The sequence below is a fragment of the Hemicordylus capensis genome, chromosome 3 (genome assembly GCF_027244095.1).
Source record: "Hemicordylus capensis ecotype Gifberg chromosome 3, rHemCap1.1.pri, whole genome shotgun sequence".
In the NCBI taxonomy this organism is placed as follows: Eukaryota; Metazoa; Chordata; class Lepidosauria; order Squamata; family Cordylidae; genus Hemicordylus; species Hemicordylus capensis.
In genome coordinates this window covers 220145180-220163196 of record NC_069659.1, presented here as the reverse complement: position 1 = coordinate 220163196, position 18017 = coordinate 220145180, and the positions used below count along the sequence as shown (strand labels likewise).

At 41.7% G+C, this 18017-nt stretch overlaps 1 protein-coding gene across 10 annotated transcripts in view; it reads left to right on the top strand.

Annotated features, from left to right (window-relative positions):
• LDB3 (LIM domain binding 3) overlaps nucleotides 1-18017 on the top strand; it is a 249056-nt gene that overhangs the window by 141230 nt on the left and 89809 nt on the right. For 2 of the 10 annotated variants that reach the window (XM_053309393.1, XM_053309397.1), the window contains exons 4-5: nucleotides 5375-5397; nucleotides 8579-8782. The exons of 7 other annotated variants lie outside the window; for them this stretch is intronic. In XM_053309393.1, coding sequence (XP_053165368.1) covers nucleotides 5375-5397; nucleotides 8579-8782 — 227 coding nt within the window. Of the gene's footprint in view, nucleotides 1-5374; nucleotides 5398-8578; nucleotides 8783-13110; nucleotides 13126-18017 lie in introns of all 10 variants that reach the window. One more of the 10 variants, XM_053309391.1, reaches the window with a different exon arrangement.

Genomic DNA, 18017 nt, shown 5'->3' with positions numbered 1-18017 from the left:
AACTCTGCCCGCAGTGGACAGATGCCCAGAGGAGGCCCAGGCTGGGGTGGACAGTGCTTTGGAAGGCAGGACTGATGATGATCCCCAACATAGCTACTTTGGTTTATGAGCCCCTGGCCTTGATCCAGCTGCTTGAGACTAGAGCCCCTTGATCCAGCTGCTTGTCAACTTGTATCCCCGGTCTTCTGCAACTATCAAACAACAAAAAACACACAAAAAAAAGGTATCTCACCACCTCCTCTGGGATGTGATTGATTGGAGAAAACACCCAGAGCAAGCTGTGGGAACACACACAGGGAAAAGATATGCAGGGATTGCAGAGAGGAGCCGACCCTATGTGAATGGTACATTTACTCCTCCGAATTGGTGGGCTTCTCCTGCCACTAATGCATCTGGCTAACTTCTCCCATGGATGCACCCATGAAAAGTACAGGAGCCTCCTCAAGATCTGGATTTGGTCTAATTCACAGGGTTCCTGAAGGAGAAGTTACGACAACTAAACCAATTTGATTTAGATATTTAGACATGGCCATGTTATTCACTTTCAAGACTACTGATATGTGAAGAGTTTATGTTTTGGCTTTGATATCTTTTGAAAACCCAATTGGATACCATGGAAGTAGTAGTTCCCTTCTTGTTCAAGGGGTATATCACTAAAGGCTTATACTGTACTTTAAAATGTTGTTTTACGTGCATTGGCATAGCTTAGAGGATTAGAACAGCCAACAGCATCCACTTCAGAAAATGATACTATTACACCATGTTTCTCTGTAAGCAGATGCCCAGCTGTCCTGCACATACCTAAAATGGATATAGAATCCCTGATCTGCTTACCAGCTACTACTTGTTCCTAATATATCTCTGAGTTTCTGTTAACAGGCAGATATATTTGGATTAAAGCAAGTTTTACAAAGTTAGCAGGAAAATATTCGTGACTGAAATTAAAAAAGAACAGGGAACTGGGTTTGAGGGGAAGCCTTCTTATTGTTTCTCTTGATGAATGGCATTTAATTAATTAATAATGAGAAAACCTGTCATGGTGCTCTGATACCCACCCACCCACCCACCCACCCCACTCAATTATCTGCAGATAAAGTATTTTCATTCATGGCATCTTCCTACACTATAAGGTTGTTCTCACGACTGGGTTGGCGGGGAAGCAGGCTCCTATCTGCCTCCCCACACATGATCTGCCCTCCCCAATAGGCTCTGCTGCTCACGTAGCACATAGGCTCTGCTGCTCATGACCACAGTAGGCTCTGCTGCTCCACCCCAATAGGCTCCACCCCAATAGGCTCTGCTGCTCACGACCACAGCAAGTGGCAGAGCCAGGAGCTGGAGGAGGAAGTCTTTTGGCATCCCACAATGCACCATGCCAGGAGCTCAGTATATTTAGGGATTTCCCCACTGCTGGGTGCTCTTACCACCCAGCTGCGTGAACTTGGGCTACAGGCAGCCCAAGCGTTCACACAACTGGGGAGTGGTGTGGAAGGGCATGCTCATGCTCTTCTACCCCACTCTAAGCCCAGGTTAAAAAAAATTCGGGCTACCCAGTCACGGAGTGCTGGGATCAGGACCAATCCCAGTGCTTCTCGCGACCAGCTCTACCCAGAAAGGGCTGTCCTGGCTTGGGAAGAACTGGTCATGAGAATGACCTTTATGTGTATCCCTAACATTTTTGGAAGTGCACCTAAAAATATGATGAGTAATGGGATGAGCACATGTTTGCAAATATGTGTATCACATATGTATGCTGATCAAGAAGCTGGGATTAATTAATAACAAGAAAAACTGTCATAGTGCTCTGATCCCCCCACCCCTACTTATTCAATTAAAACTTGAGAGCCTTCTGCAGAGAAAGCATTTTCACTTATGGCACCTTCATATACGATAAGGTTGTTTTCATGACTGAGCTGGGGAGGTTTGATGGGGATAACCAAGTTTATTAAGTATGAACTTGGTTTAAATTTTTATTTTTATTTTTTTGCTAAAATGTAATGGATAAAATGGCACTAGTTAATGAGCAACTGGCAGCACAATCCTATGCATATTTATTCAAAAGTAAGTTCCATTAAGTTGAATAGGGTTTAATCTCCAATAAGTGTGTATAACAGGGTTTCTTAACCTTGGGCCCCCAGATGTTGTTGGACTACAACTCCCATCATCCCCCAACATGACCTTGGTAGCTGAAGATTATGGGGGCCCAAGTTTAAGAAACCCTGGTGTATAGGATTGCAGTCTGAAGACAGCAAATTATGCCTGCCAATGCTTAAGACCTGGTCTTGTGGTTGCAAACATGAATTGTTCCCTTTGCTGAGCAGGGTCTGCTCTGGTTTGCATTTGAATGGGAGACTACATGTGTGAGCACTGTAAGTTAGGGATGTGCACGGAATGGATCTTATGTTCCATTCCGAGCTTGGAACTGAATGCAAGGTCTGTGGAATGTTCCGTTGAAACAATCAGTCTAGCTAGTCATTCCAAAGGAATGACCCTGTTTCGTCAGAATGTTCTGAGCACCAAAATGGCATTCTTCTAGCCTCTGGGCATGCACGATGTCCATTTGTGTGGTGGTGCTGACCAAGCAAATGGCTGCTGCACATGTGCAGAGGCCAGACGAGCACCATTTTGGAGTCCAAAATGGTGCTTTCCGAGTTCAGAACAGTTCAGAACAGTTCGAGTGTTCCGAGTTCAGAACAGGCTCATTCCGTTCCAAGCTTGGAACAGGCACTTCATTTGAAGGATATTCCGTTCCAAGCTCAGAATGACCCAGTTTGCAGTCAGAACATTCTGATCATGAACCATTCTACACATCCCTACTGTAAGATATTCCCTTTAAGGGATGGGGCCACTTTGAGAAAGGCAGCTGCATGCTTGCATGCAGAAGGCCCCAGGTTCCTTCCCTGGCATCTCCAAGATAGGGCTGGGAGAGACTCCTGCCTGCAACCATGGAAAAGCCGCTGCCAGTCTATGTAGACAATACTGAGTTAGATGGCCCAGTGGTCTGACTCGGTATATGGCAGCTTCCTATGTTCCAGACTGATCCCTTGAGTTAGTCACCAAGTTTCCAGCTGAGTGTATTAAACATTAAAAAACAAAAAGAGTTTAAGGAACTGTGTGATCTCTAGGCTCATAGGGTTAAAGCAACATATGGGTCCAAGAAAAGGGCAACACTATATTTGTGAATTTCTTTTTAAAAGAAAGGGCAATCACTTTTCCCAGTGCTAAGATGATAGGTCATTTCCCCAATTCTGTTTCCATTGCTGGATATCATTGCTGGACATCAGGAAGAATAAAGTGAAACTTTCTAACTAAATGACATGCATTGCCACATTAGGAAATTCGTTTTGGGAGCTGTGCAGTAGTGCCAACTATATATATATATATATATATATATATATATATATATATATATATATATATATAACTGCGCAAGCACACCTCGCAGTTGGGAAGCGACGCCGGGCCAGACGGCAGGCCTCGGCGTCGCTCTGTACTCAGCGATCTGCCTCCGCCCGCCACCGCCGTGTGGTCGCTAAAGGATAGGGGGGCTGATGACCTTGGTGCTCACTCCCCACAAGCCATCCCAGGGGGCACATGACGACTCCGTCGGGCCGCCGGCCAGGGTGCAGGTAGCGGTGGCGTGAGCTGGCAAGGGTGTGCGGCTGCCACCCTGAAAAAAAAAATTTTTTGTGGGGAAGGGGGGGGATCACGGGGGGGTCATGGCACTTTTTGGCACCCCCCCACGTGACCCACCAAGTGGCACCCAGGGCACGTGCCCTGCCTGCCCCCCCTATAGTTACGCGTCTGCACTAAAATTAGTCCCAGTCCTGGGGTTACATTTTCAGTGATTGCTCTTACTGCTTTGGAAGTAAAATGATCTGATAATTTCAAACACAAAAATTGTACTGTTGATGTGGTACCAGCCACATAGGAGACCTGTAACAATTGCCTCCATTGCCTCCCTGCTTTAAAAGGGCCTCATTCTGCCAACCTGAGCCTTGAAGTCATTGCTCTGCAGTGACTTAGTGAGTTACAACCAATTATTGTCAAGATGCATGGACAAAACATTTGTAGGAATAAATCTACAATGCAGCAATGTTAATGTGAAAAGTGCTACAGAAAGTACAGCATGTTTGTTCTCACAGAAACCTTGCATGATGGGTGACACTTACCCCCATTTTTATAGATAGTATGCTGATTGAGAAGTTACTTGTTGGAGAAGTCATATAACAAGTTTAAGGAAGAAACTACGTATTACATATAATCACATGTAATACAATCCTGATGGTTGCTTCTTTGAGGGACAGGTGCTCAACGAGGCACCTGTCCCTCAAAGGTAAATTGCAGTGAGGAAGCACGTGGGATGGATGTGACTCTGCTCCAGCCTCCCTCTTTGCTGCTGCAATTTCTTATCATCACCACCCGCACCCGGTGGTTTCCAGACATATGTTTACATCCCTCATGACATCCTTCTCAATGAAGACTGGCCCTTCAACTACTAGGGACAGGAGGCATACTGTCACCCATCACAGTAGAGTCTCCATATTTGCTGCTTTACCCATAGGAATGTAGAGCAGCCATTCATTTATATGGGATAAATAAAAGGGGGCACAATTGGGGTGGGGGCTAAACCAACCCCTGGGATGAGGGGCAGGTTGTTTCTCTTCTCAACCTTCTAGATTAGGTCCTAGATTAAGACACACTTACTCTTGAGTTGTAGAACTTAGTGGGAATCATGGACACCTGAGCCAGCCTCCTACTTGCATTGCTTCACCCTGACTTCTGGAGTGTAGTATGATTCCAGAGCATAACAGAACCCTGGGAAATGGCTTGCATATATGAATCTTGTTAGTATTTGTTAATATTTGCTTTGTATGTTCTTGAGTAAATGTAGTGCTAGTACATCTGGTTGCAGCTACTACGGTAGCTGTAGATAAAAATGGGGTATGGTTTTTGAGAAAGAATGGCACTCATTCCCAGATTACTTCGCATCTGGAGGAAGAACAGAAGCTCTTTGATCCATCCACTATCTTCAGATGAGCATGCATGCATATAGTCCTGCTTCCTTGCTCTCATATCATTGAAAACAATATGTCCAGCTGTGCAGAGTAATAAAAACTTGTTGTCCTTGTTCAGCCAGAATGTCACAGTATACGCCATAAGTCAACGTGGATAAACTGTAATCCCTACATTTTTCATCTCTTAATCACATTGGGATTTTATAGACATAACAGTTGCTTTATTTTCCTATTTGTAGAAGAGTTTGCAAAAGCCTTCTAAGCCCTGGTTAATACTTACTAGCCTCATACTTTTTTTTTAACCCTCAAATCTATTGGTCTGATATTTTTTTGTCTCTCTCTTTCTTTCCCCCTAGGTCATAGCCAACACTGTTGCAAAGTTAGTATTAAACAGTGTGTCAGTGTTATATGTTTGGCCATTTCCCCCCTCTTGGGGTAGCATGAGCCTGTTTGTTCCTGCTGTGTCTGCTTGCAAGTGGAATGCATTTTGAAAGAGCTCATTGGTATGGCAGGCAGAAAATGCCATGAGTGTATTCCACTGGTGGTTTAGTCTAAGTATAGCCCTAAAGCTCCCCCTGCATATCAGGCATTTTATTCTGATATTACTACAAATGTATTATTTTTGTTTGGAAAGGCTGTTTGTGTCCATGTTGAAGCTTACCAGAGTGGCTCCATGCTCCTGTAATGGCTGCAGGTTCTGACAACTACAGTAGCCTGTAGTGGCTGGTGGAACCAGTGATACATGGAGTCTTCTGTTCATGGGGTACTTTATTAAGAGGCTAACCTGCAAAGTGGCTCAGAGTGTTAATACAGATGTACATTTTTAGTTTGTAATGCATGCTGATGTGTTCATGTCATAGTGGGTTTCTGTTCCCCCAAAGTACCTGTGTGTGTAATGTATTGTTTGAGTCATGGTGTCTACCTTATAAATTGTCTCCCTTCTACATGAACATATATCCCCAAATGATCAAGGTTCTCATCAGTTTGACAGCTCTGAGGAAGGCAAAGGTCCCACAGGTGCTGCTGCTTCTGTTCCATTGCTGCAATATCACGAAGAGCTACACCAGCTGAGTGTTGCCCAAGAGCATCTTTAAATATCCATACACCAGCAGGGCTAGCCACTGCAACATCCTCCTGATTTTCCTTGGTGGCTGAAAGCCTCTTTAATCACAGTTGCTCATGGGAGGAGTTCTGCTAGACAAATGTGAGAAGGCCAGCTTGTTCTGTTTAATAACCAGCATGCACCTAGTTTTTTGTCTTTGTTAGACTAGTGTTGGAGATATGAGCCAAAGGCTGGAACTGAATTTCAGTCTTCTATCTCAAACTGTTCTGAAGACGATTAAAAGACAAAATTTTGTTCACAGAAATTCATTTAAAAACTTTCTAAAGGATTGGCAGAACGGAATACAGGGAGACCTCATTATTCACAGGGTTCCATTCTGAGCTACTGCCGTAGATACCAAAACTGTGAATACTGGATCATTATGTCTATGGGATCTCAGGGGTTAGGTTCTGAAAGGCACGGGGAATTGCAAAAAAACCCAGGCAAAAAACATGAGAAAAAACCCAAATAAAATGTCCTACTATGTTCCGCTGGTCCCCAGCAGTCCAGCAATGCTCCCAAAGTGACTTAAATCTGCCTCTAAAAAAAATAATTGGGATTTTCAAACATTTTCTTTGAAAAGAAGCCACAACATGGCTCCTGAACACAAAATGGTGTCCGGAAATGAGCTCGGAGATGATTTCCGGCCACCCTCGATCCGCAGATATGCAACTTTAACCCATTTTTTGCCGACTTTTTCCTGCATATACTGAGGTTGGGTGCCAATTACCCAACCGTAGATACGCGAAACCGCAGATGCCAAATCTGCAAATAATGAGGTCCTCCTGTAATTATGATACTCATGCATCATGCAAATGTTTAATCAGCAAAAGCTCCTGATACAGAGTTGAGTTATATAAGGCTTTTCAGCATCATCCTATGAAATGTGCTTCAACCTCATTTTAACCTTTGCCCAGTAATTCCTGCAAGCCTTCATCTAGTGCCAATGATGTGTTATCCTACCCAGATACAATGGATGGGGATATAGTCTTGCTGCAAGGGCAGAACTGTTCTGCTGTTTTTAACTCTCTGGTTGTACCCTTCAGCACAGGAGAGTGATAGTGCACAATCCCTTTAAAAATATATATCACCCACTTCTTAAATTGTCAAGCTGGAAGGAGTGGGGTCATCTTTGCTATTCTTCACCACTTTAAAATATTGCAAGGTAAGTACACTCTAGCCACTGGGATTCCACAGTTAGAGGGAGCACATGTGGTGTTCTTCCTTAACTGCATTACGGAAACTGTTCAATAGATGCCCATGACAACTGTATACCAAACATAGATCACAAGAGCAATGGATGCGTAATCTAAGGGAAGCAACACATTTTTCCCAAGTGAAGAACATTGTGCTTTGAGTATTGGTATAGTGCAGTATCTCTGCCACAAAAGTCCAGGTGCAAGAAGAGAAACATTAACTATATATGTGACAAATGAGTGAAATGTACACATTTACAGTATTTTGCAAAAACTTGATAGGGCAGAAAGGCCCTTAGTGACATCATCAGATATTCATGATTTCTTTTTCTTTTTTGGTTGCAAGGTCATCAGCCACTAAGGATGCGCATGGGGCATTTTGTGCACATCCGAGGCAGCGGCGAGTAGGCACTTTAAATAAGGAGGCAGGTCTTACCTGTCCCTCTGTTGCCCCTCTGTCTCCCCCCACCACACCAGCACATCACTGTCCATAACAAACAGGCCCACTGTCCATTCTTACAAGATATGCCACGTGGTGGCTTCCTGTTTTGAAACAGGAAGTTCTCTGATCCCAGTATCCCATGGGGTTCATCGTCACGTAACTGGCATCTGAGCACAAATTGACACCATCTTGAGTACTCAGCAGTATTGCTAAGCACTCAGGATGGTGTCCGCACACACGCAGATGCCATTTCCATTATGAGATGGGGAATGCTGGGAACAAGGAACTTCTTGTTCCCAAACAGAAAGCCCCCACATTTAAGGAAGCCCCTGCTTGTAAGAATGGATAGCAGGGCTGTTTGTTATGGACGTGCCATGCTGGGGTGGGGGTGGGGTGGCAGAGGGGCAGGTAATACCTGCCTCCCTATGTTTAAAGCACATACACCCTCCTGAAATATTTCAGCCAGGGGAACTTGAATTATTTCAGCACCTCGAATTAGAGGTGCCAAAATGATTTGTGCACATCCCTATCAGCCACATTCTCAGGATCAGTTGTGAGTCCTTCTCTTTCCACTGTTTATTCAGTGAATGAATGTCCTCATTGGCAGTTGTCAATCAAAAGGGGTGTGTGTGTGTGTGTGTGTGAGAGAGAGAGAGAGAGAGAGAGAGAGAAAGAATGAATTGGCAGGGGTGTGTGCACATGCACGTGCATGTGTGTCTTTGGATGTTCACTTGCTTCTGTTCTCATCCCTCCCTTCCACTTAACTATCACTTCTTTGTCTTTTTCTTTCACTTTCTGAAACCTCACTTTCCCATCCCAGCACAGAGTATGTGGAGCGTTTCAACCCCAACGTCCTGAAGGATTCTGCTCTGTCTACACACAAACCCATTGAAGTAAAAGGGCCTGGTGGCAAGGCCACCATCATTCATGCTCAGTATAATACCCCAATCAGCATGTATTCTCAAGATGCTATCATGGATGCTATTGCAGGCCAGGCCCAGGCCCAAGGTGGTGAACTTGCTGGGTAAGATTACTTCCTCTGTGTGCTCCAGTTTCACAGTGCATGCTGCACAATCCCTTCTCCATCCCTTTGTTTCAGGCATTTCCCTGGGTACTCTAATATGGAATGAGGTGAAGAGATGAATAAGCCTAGAAAATTAAAAGAAAGAATTGCTTGAAATTATAACTATACAATTTATTTTTTCTTTCTTTATCATATTTGTACCCCATCCTTCCTCCAAGGAGCTCTGGGCCATATGCATGGGGTTATCCTTTGTTTTTGTTTCTAAGAGATGTAAAAATCTAACGTTTTAACAGATGAACCCAGGGCAAAACTAGACATAATGGAGACAGACCAATGGGCAGAACTGGGTTTGTGTCTAAGTACCTCTAAGGTTGTATGTTGGTTCCAGGACTACAAGCTGTCCCTGAAGAGACAACATTGCTATTGTTAACTGCCCAGAGACGAAAGTTTGGGGTGCTGTACAAATTTGATAAATAAATAAATAGAGAGGGAGGGAGGGAGGGTTTGGAGAGGGAAAACAGGGAAGAGTCCAGATTCCTCTTCCCACCTGCGTGTGCTGCCTTTTAAATCACCTCACTCCCCATTTAACAAGGAGTTGGCAGAATGCATGTTGGACCATGCCTAGTTATGCTACTAGGGCCTTGATTGCAAGACGAGAGAGCAAGGTCCAGCAAAGACGTAACTGTGTCTGAGTCCTATGACAAGCAATGAAATAGGACATAAGCATGACTAATTGAAGTCGCACTGATTTTAATCACCATTAACTTTGGCTATATGGTTCCTGCTATCCCTAAGGTGACCTATACTTTATCAGCCAGGAAACGTTTTCTATGCATATCCCATCAAAATATTGCTATTGCATGACTCATGTTTCTTTCAGTTAATTTCACACAGGAAACATTCTCCCATATAGTGTGCTCATTGTAAGTAAAAAGAGAAGCCATGGTCTGCCAGTTTAATATTATTTCCAATAGCTACTTGTTTGTGTGGTACAACCTTGGTTAGGCTGAGATTGTGTGAACTGCTGTTGTATGACATTGAAGTCAACTCTTTGAATGAAGATAGAACACTGAGTGTCATTAGTTAAATTAATGTATGGGGTGGAGAGCTGGTCTTGTGGTAGCAAGCATGACTTGTCCCCATAGCTAAGCAGGGTCTGCCCTGGTTGTATATGAATGGGAGACTTGATGTGTGAGCACTACAAGATATTCCCCTCAGGGGATGAAGCTGCTCTGGGAAGAGCAGAAGGTTTCAAGTTCCCTCCCTGGCTTCTCCAAGATAGGGCTGAGAGACATTCCTGCCTGCAACCTTGGAGAAGCCGCTGCCAGTCTGTGAAGACAATACTGAGCTAGATAGACCAATGATCTGACTCAGTATATGGCAGTTTCCTATGTTCCTAAAGATATAGAGATTTCAAACAGATTTAGTAGCCATTCCTTTCCCCAGTGAACCCTTGGCACTCTGGTTTGGAGCATGAGGACCTCTAACAGAGAATTCTCAGCATTCTTGCTAAACTACATTTCCGAGGATTGGAGCTGTGACAGTTTAAATGGCATAAAACTGTTGTGAGTGTAAGTGGTAAAAGTGCCCTACATATTGATTTACGGCTTTCAGGCTGTATTATGAAAGTAAATGTTATGGTCTCTTCCCATTATCTTCCATCACTCTTTGATCATCCCTCTTTTGAGGCTCTAGTTATGCTTCTCTGCACATATGCTCTCAATTACTTTCACTTACCAGAGCCTCTTCTTTTGCCATCACACAGCTTCTTTTCAAAATATTCAAAAGCCTCCAGAAAAATATTAACACAAACAAACCATCCAAGTTTATTTTCTGTGATTTTTGTTTTGTAAGCCATCCTACTGGCTTTTGAGGCAAATTAAAAATTTGGATGGGGTGAAAATGCTAACAACAGAAAAAGAAATTTACAGAAAATCAAAAATGTGCATGCATCTTTTATTTGCATAAGGCAGAATATAGATCATTGTTTAATAGAATGTGAAGCAGAATATACTTTTTAATAGGAAATTAAAATTTAAGGGACTGCTAATTTGAATAAAAATGTAGGGCCACCCCATTCTTCTTCTTTTTTGTTTCTTAAAATGGAAGCAAGGTTTTTCAGCTGTCTATAACTGCTGTGATTAAAGATGATTCTACACACAAAATCATTAAAGGGCACTTAACAGTCTTCAGCTGAACAAACTCTGTCATTAAGTTCACAGAAACCAGTGACCTTCCTTTCATTATTTACATGGAAATAGGATAAGCCAGAAATATGGGCCATATAGCTATGGATCCTTAATGTATTTTCAATTTTTGAGTGTATCATAACAGAAATGGGAGAAGAAGCAAAGTTCTTACTGGTGTTTTCACTAAATTGAATGCAGGCTATTAACCCTTGTAATAATTTACTTGTTCCATTTTCAGCATGGACTGATATTATGCATACCTTAGATGTGATTTATAACAATGCTAATCCTGTTTTCCTGAAACAATTTAATTAAAAGGTTATCTAAAACCTGGATATTTCTCAAAGAATATAGACATTAGTAAGTGATTGCCACAGAGTGGCTTATTTATTATTTGTTACTTATTTATTTATTTAGTACATTCATATACCACCCCATACAAAAAAGTCCCTGGGCAGTTCACAATATAAAACCATTAACACATTAACATAATTAAGACAATTTAAAATACAATAAAAACTCTAAAACTGAAGGTTTAAAACTATGGACTAAAAGCCTGACTAAATAGGGATGTCTGGCAGTCCGGAGGTTCGGTTTGGGGGTTCGGGATCGAACCGAACCCCTCCCCCCGGTTACAGCCAGACCGGAACCAAACCTCCAGGCACGTTCACGATTTTTAAAAAATGTAATGTACCTTTAGCCCCTTCAGGGGGCTTCCTGTATGCTGTTGGCGTGGGGGGGGGGGTCCGTGAAGGTTCCCCGTCCCCTTGCCAGCCTCTGAAGTCACCACCGCGGCCTGGGAAATTGATCATTTTTTGCCCATTTGGGCCTCTGTAGTGCGCGGCGGTGGCCATTTTGGCCTCTGCCGTGCATGTGCAAATGATCTCTGCAAGCCCTGGCATGACCCAGGGCCTTGCAGAGGTCATTTTTGCATGCGTAGTGGCCATTTTGTTTTTTCCAAAATGGCCACCATGCACGCGCAATTCTTGAAAAGGCCTGGTTTCAAGTCGCCACCAAATGAGCTGGTGGCAAACACAACCAGATCATCTGTGTGCTAGGGGCTTTATGCAAGCAGAACAATTGTTATATGTAAGTGAATCTGCATTGGATTCTGCTATATGTATGAGTCAATCAGGAATTTCTATAGATCTGCTTTCTGCCTTCTTATGTAGGTGCCACTGCACTTGGGCAAAGCATCCTGTTCATACAGATCTACGTGCAGATTGGCATGGACAGGGTGCAGATGCACATCCTAATGCACATTCAAATGCATGTTGTTCAGTGCTTTGCTGTTGCCCTGCATAATTCAGATGGAAGTGAAGAAACCCTAATTGGCTTTTGATGCATATGGAAATGAGCATATGCTATCTGGAGTATGTATATATATGTAACTGTTCCCTGTGTATTAATGGTTGTGCATAGCACCTATCTGTGCAATACTCTCTCTGGATTTGGGCCATTATGTTTAAAATACTGAATGGAGCAGTAAAATTACTCATATCTTGAATAGGAGGAGTAGCTTTGGATAATTTAAGCTGCATGAATTTGCGTCAAATGAGAGATAAATCAGACACTAAATGCATATTTTCCAAATACTGAATAACTGGTAATGGGGCGGGGGGGGGGGACAAGGTCATAAATGTGATATAAATCATGCACACTCCATTACATATGCACAAAAAACCAAAATGTCATTCCTTATCAGTAAGTGAACTCACTGGTTCCTGTGAAAAGAGGTTAGATTAGAATATCAGTTATGTAACTCCATTACCTTGATTGAAGCTATATTTGTTATGTATATGGTCCTTGGTCTCTCTTACTATTAATTCTGTGTGTGAATTGGAAAACACTGAATGTCATCAGGAGTACTGAACAGAAACAATGCTGCTATACCTTTAACAGCCTTCCTAGAGCTGATAACCAGCAAGCTTATTCAGACTGCTAATTTGTTAATTTATTCCTTTGTGCTTCCTTTTATTGATAACAGTTTCTTCTCTTTTCCCCCATTTATACATTCCTTTTGGGTTTTCTTTAATTTCACATACTAATGTTGCTCTGTTGCGCACATCCCAACTCTCCATAACGATGGACCCCAAACATTCAATGCTCTTTGTTGGCTTTTGCTCCTATGACTCACAGTGAATCTCCACTGGCGTAAGTAGATTTATATTTCAACTCAATAGAATGAAAGAAGTGCAGAGTCTAAACTTATCCTTCTCTTGTATGGTCCACTTTTTCCCAATTTTGTAGATTTTCAGAGGCATATTAGCATGTAGCAACGGTAGATTAAACAATGCAAAACTAACTTGCAACAAGTTAAAACAGTTTCACTGTTGAGCAAGTAGAACTGTCATGGCCCAGTTTAAATATTTACCAAGCCAACAAGTGTCTTTGCATGGTGGGGAAGAGGCCATGCCTCATTCTTTCACCAAGCATATGATCTCACATATGATGCAACTGTTCTACATCAGCTCCCAATCATGCAGATGCCTGATTTGCACAATCTCCCTCTTTTCTGTGTTTGTGGCGGGGTGGGCGGGTTGTATGAATTGAGCATCTACAGAGTTAGGTGTTCCCATGGAGCACCTGCATGGTGGAGGGCAAGTGGGGCAGGGTTGCTCATTTCTCTCACCACTTGGTAAGTGTCTGAACCAAGCCAGTATTTTGTTGGCAGTATTTCAGAGGGATATGCCAGAAAATTGATCACATTAGATCAATTAGATGGTTCAGAACTTTTTTCCATGGTGGAATGATGCACCAGAAGGAGATACTGTATGCTCTAGAACAGTCCAGATAGTTTAAAATGGAATTCCCATCTAATACAAATGGCAATGAAAGATGAAAATGCTACCATCTTCATGGTTCAAGATGGTTTGTACAGGTGCTCCCATTGAATTGTTTACGAACTATATTCTGCAAAGTGCTCATGAGGTCTGTGTATAAAGTAATTAAGATTACATCTAGGTCTTAAATACATCTACATAGGATTAAATGTAACTGAATTTAAAATGATAGGATTGCAGCTTCATACTGATCTATACATGTAGCAGCATCATATGCTGCAACTTTTTCTGGACTGCAACACTTTAGGCTGTATGTGGATGATTGCATGTTTGAATGTTCTGACACTAAAAAACTCCGCAACATGTCAGAGACAAAGGTTTGAGCTAGTATTCTTCCTGGTGTGCTAGTTTTCTGTGTGTAGCAACTTTTTTCCTTAGAGAACATTCAATAAGTTTCTCTGCTTGTAGTCTATAGTATAGTCCATGAAAAAGTGTATCACATAATCCTGTGGCACATGCAGATTGTTTATGTAAGTGGAAATTCCAAAAGACACTCATAAACAAAATTAAAACCATATAGTTGCTGGAAAAGAAAAAAAATAAAAGGAAATCATAGAAGCTAGATGAGTTTCATAAAATGATTTTGCTCCAGTTTATTAACCACAGATGCAGTACTACTATTTTATATGTTACCATTCATTGATGTTGAAAAGTGAAATAAAAATTAGACAATTATTTTTCTGTTTAGGGCAATTTTAGTACACTATTACTTCTCAGAGGCATGTCCATCTTTGCAATCTCAAGCTCCTCTGGAAGATAACACACCCCATGCAGACCCGTTTATGCAATTTCTACATTTCCGGGGTCTGACTTCTTTGTGATAGCTGCCTGGACTCTATTCAGAATAGTGCAGTGTTTCTACAAAATCTTTGTGTTAAGAAGAGCTCTCTAAATGTGCTTTGTTCAGTGCTGTCAATCTGTCTGCACAGGGATAGTCCCTCCCCCTTTCATTATTTGAGTTTTCTAATTTCTTACTTGCATAATATCCATTTCCCTCAGCAGATGTAATGCATTTCAGTGTTATCTGTTGTAAATCCGTTGACAAGACTGTAGGCTTGCTGGGGCAAAATAGTACAAATGTCATATGTGAAATGTTGACTGTCCTGAAATCCAGTTACTTATAATGCTTACTCCTCATTTTTCCAGTTCATATCTGCTTTTGTATGCTTTTCAAAATCTACATGACACTTAATGAATGATTAAGTCTCCAAAAATGAAAGGCTTGAGTAGTGCTTGAGATTATTATACAAGAGTATTTCTGCCGTTTTAAAGTCCTGGTTAAAGTTTGTTCTACAAAGCATAATTGCACATTTAAAAGCCAGTTTCTGGTGACTGTTGGTCATGTTGATCTTCCAGAGTACTGTGCCTTTTCCCCCTTATATTTGCGTACCCTGCATTTCAACTAAGCAATGTATACATTTGAAGGGAGGTAAACACTTAAAGGGTGACTGGAAACAATGTGGCTGCATCACAGCATGAGCAATGGTGGGAGGAATAAAAACAGGCAAGGGCTGACCAGGGGAACCTTTGAAGGGTAAATTGCAGGGCAGATGGCCTTCCAGCTGCAATGTTGTTACCCTGCCAAGGTGCAGGGGAGGAGCCAGACCATTCTGAGACAGTACATCAAATTGACAGCCACATCACTGTCAGTAACAATAGTAGGAACAATCACAATTATGGCATATTGATCTAAACGTGCAGCAAATCTTCTTGAAGTCAACATTTCTATGCAAGCATAGAAGATCACAGTGGGGACAATCCAGAGGATGCTCTGTTCCATTCTGCTTTGTATGAATTAAGCAAATTACTAGGTAAAGCTAAAGTGTGCCATCGAGTCGGTGTCAACTCCTGGCAACCACAGAGCCATGGTTGTCTTTGGTAGAATACAGGAGGGGTTTACCATTGCCATCTCCCATGCAGTCTGAGATGATGCCTTTCAGCATCTTTCCTATATCACTGCTGCCCGATATAGGTGCTTCCTATAATCTGGGAAACATACCAGCAGGGATTCAAACTGGCAACCTCTGGCTTGCTAATCAAGTCATGTGCCTGCCATTAGGTGGCTCATAAGCTCTTTGCTAAGAGCTTGATATTTGAATGCTAAAAATATTTACTAAAAAAAAAAAATGCAGAATTTGATACCAAAATGCTAAATAGGTTTACTTGAAAAAAAGCAGAAACAAATTGTCATTTTCAGGTATGCATGCTTAGGATTGCAGCCTAAATCCCATTAATTTAATGGAGCTTGGGCATGCCTAACTTTCTTAGATTGATCAATTTTTTCAAAGTTAGAAAAATTGTTGTTGTATACTGGATAGCCCAGAAAAGTATATACCAAATGTAACAGAGAAGTTGCTTATAACCTTGATGTGGAAAGACAATTGCATATTTACTTCTTGTGATGCTTCTTGATGAGTTTTTTTTTTAAACCTCATTACAATAATCTATAATATATCAAGAACCAACAGTTAGTGAGAGGATAGTTTCCTTTCCTATCCTCCATACATATTCCAATCAAACCTCTATCCAGATTTTTAATCCTGTTTCTTCCTTAATTTAGAGATCACTGATGTAGAAATTATATGTAACAAACACAAATGGCCATTTTAAACTTTTTTAGTACATGATGTGAATTTATTTACTAGAAATGTTGAGGATAGTGGACTCGACAGTGGACCCAAGACAGACAAATGAAAGTACTTCACACAACTCATAATTATGATTGTCACTACCATTAGTTTGGACAGCTTTTAAAAGGACTGAATAAATTTAGGGAACATTGATATAGCAACAGCTGTTGGCCATGAAAGCAAAATTAAGCATGAAATGTGCAGAGGTAGTGGGCAGAGTTCAGACTAGTTAGTCATAACTAAGCTGCATTGAAAATCAATGAGACAAGTTAGTCATGATTAGTTTCAGTGGCACTTAGCCGAGACTAACTTAGTGTGGCTGCTGCTTAGAATATTTCTGACTGCAAGATGCTGATGACAGACAACAGGCCTTCCTGTCCATACCCTGCTTGTGATCTTCCAGAAACATCTGGGTGGCTGTTGCTGGAAGCAAAATGCTGAACTATATGCCCTTGGTCTAATCCAGCAAGACTTTAGTGCACGGTGCACTGAAAAGTCCATAAGCTGTAGGAAGTGAGTTGGATCAAATGGATTATTATACAGAGAGGTTTGACAGTTTTCATTGTGATGCCTGTTGGTCTTTATGTGAATATTTGACTCATGATACCAGTGAAGAGTACCCTATTAATCCAAGCTCCCAACTGAGCTCAATATATGCGTGTGGATGACCCCTTATAATCCCAGTCAAATGCTATGAACAATAAGGGTAATATTTGTAATTCTTTGCTTGTATACACACTTCTAGAGAAATCAGTCAGGGGTATTATCAGCAGAGAACACAGTAGTAAGAATATACTACTCTATATGACTAATATAATTCCAAACACTGTTGAAATATTGCCTGTGATGGCCTTTGGTATACTTGCTATCCTAGCAAATAGTTTCCTCAAATGGAACATATGAACTTCTATAACTCGTTGATATCCCAAACATGATGCTATGTTGTCATTGCAGGCAAGTATACTGGTATAAAGGTTTAGACTATTTTTGACCAATCATGTCAAACTGGGGGGCGAGGGCTGGAGGAATTATGCACACACATGTGGGGGAAAATTGTGACATGATGGCCAAGCAATGTGTAGTTTCAAAATGCCAGCATGTGACCGGGATATATTATCACCTTCATGGCACAATTATAATGCTGGAAAGTGGATCCTAGGCGATTAAGTAGCTCTTATGTCTGATACTATGTAAGCATTTGGAAGTCTTTCCCTAGCCAAAGGTCCTCTATAACTAGCTAATCAACCACCTCTGTTTTAATAGTCCCCATCTGCTTACCATTTCAGTCGGCTAATCATGAAATAAGGGCATCACCACTCTTTAGAAGTTTTACTAGAATGTACTAGCAGTCTGTGTGGGTCCTCATGCTATTGCTTGCTATCAGGTTTATTGTCTACTATCCATCATTTTGCCCATGTAGTTCTTGCCATCAACTGCATCAGTGTTTATTGTTCCTCCATTTAAGTCTAATTAATTGTTACACAGAAATAGGCAGTCACTCACACATTATAGTTTTAAAAGGCAAAGGGTGCATCTTAGTTCATGGAGAATATCACTCATAAAGTACAGCAGG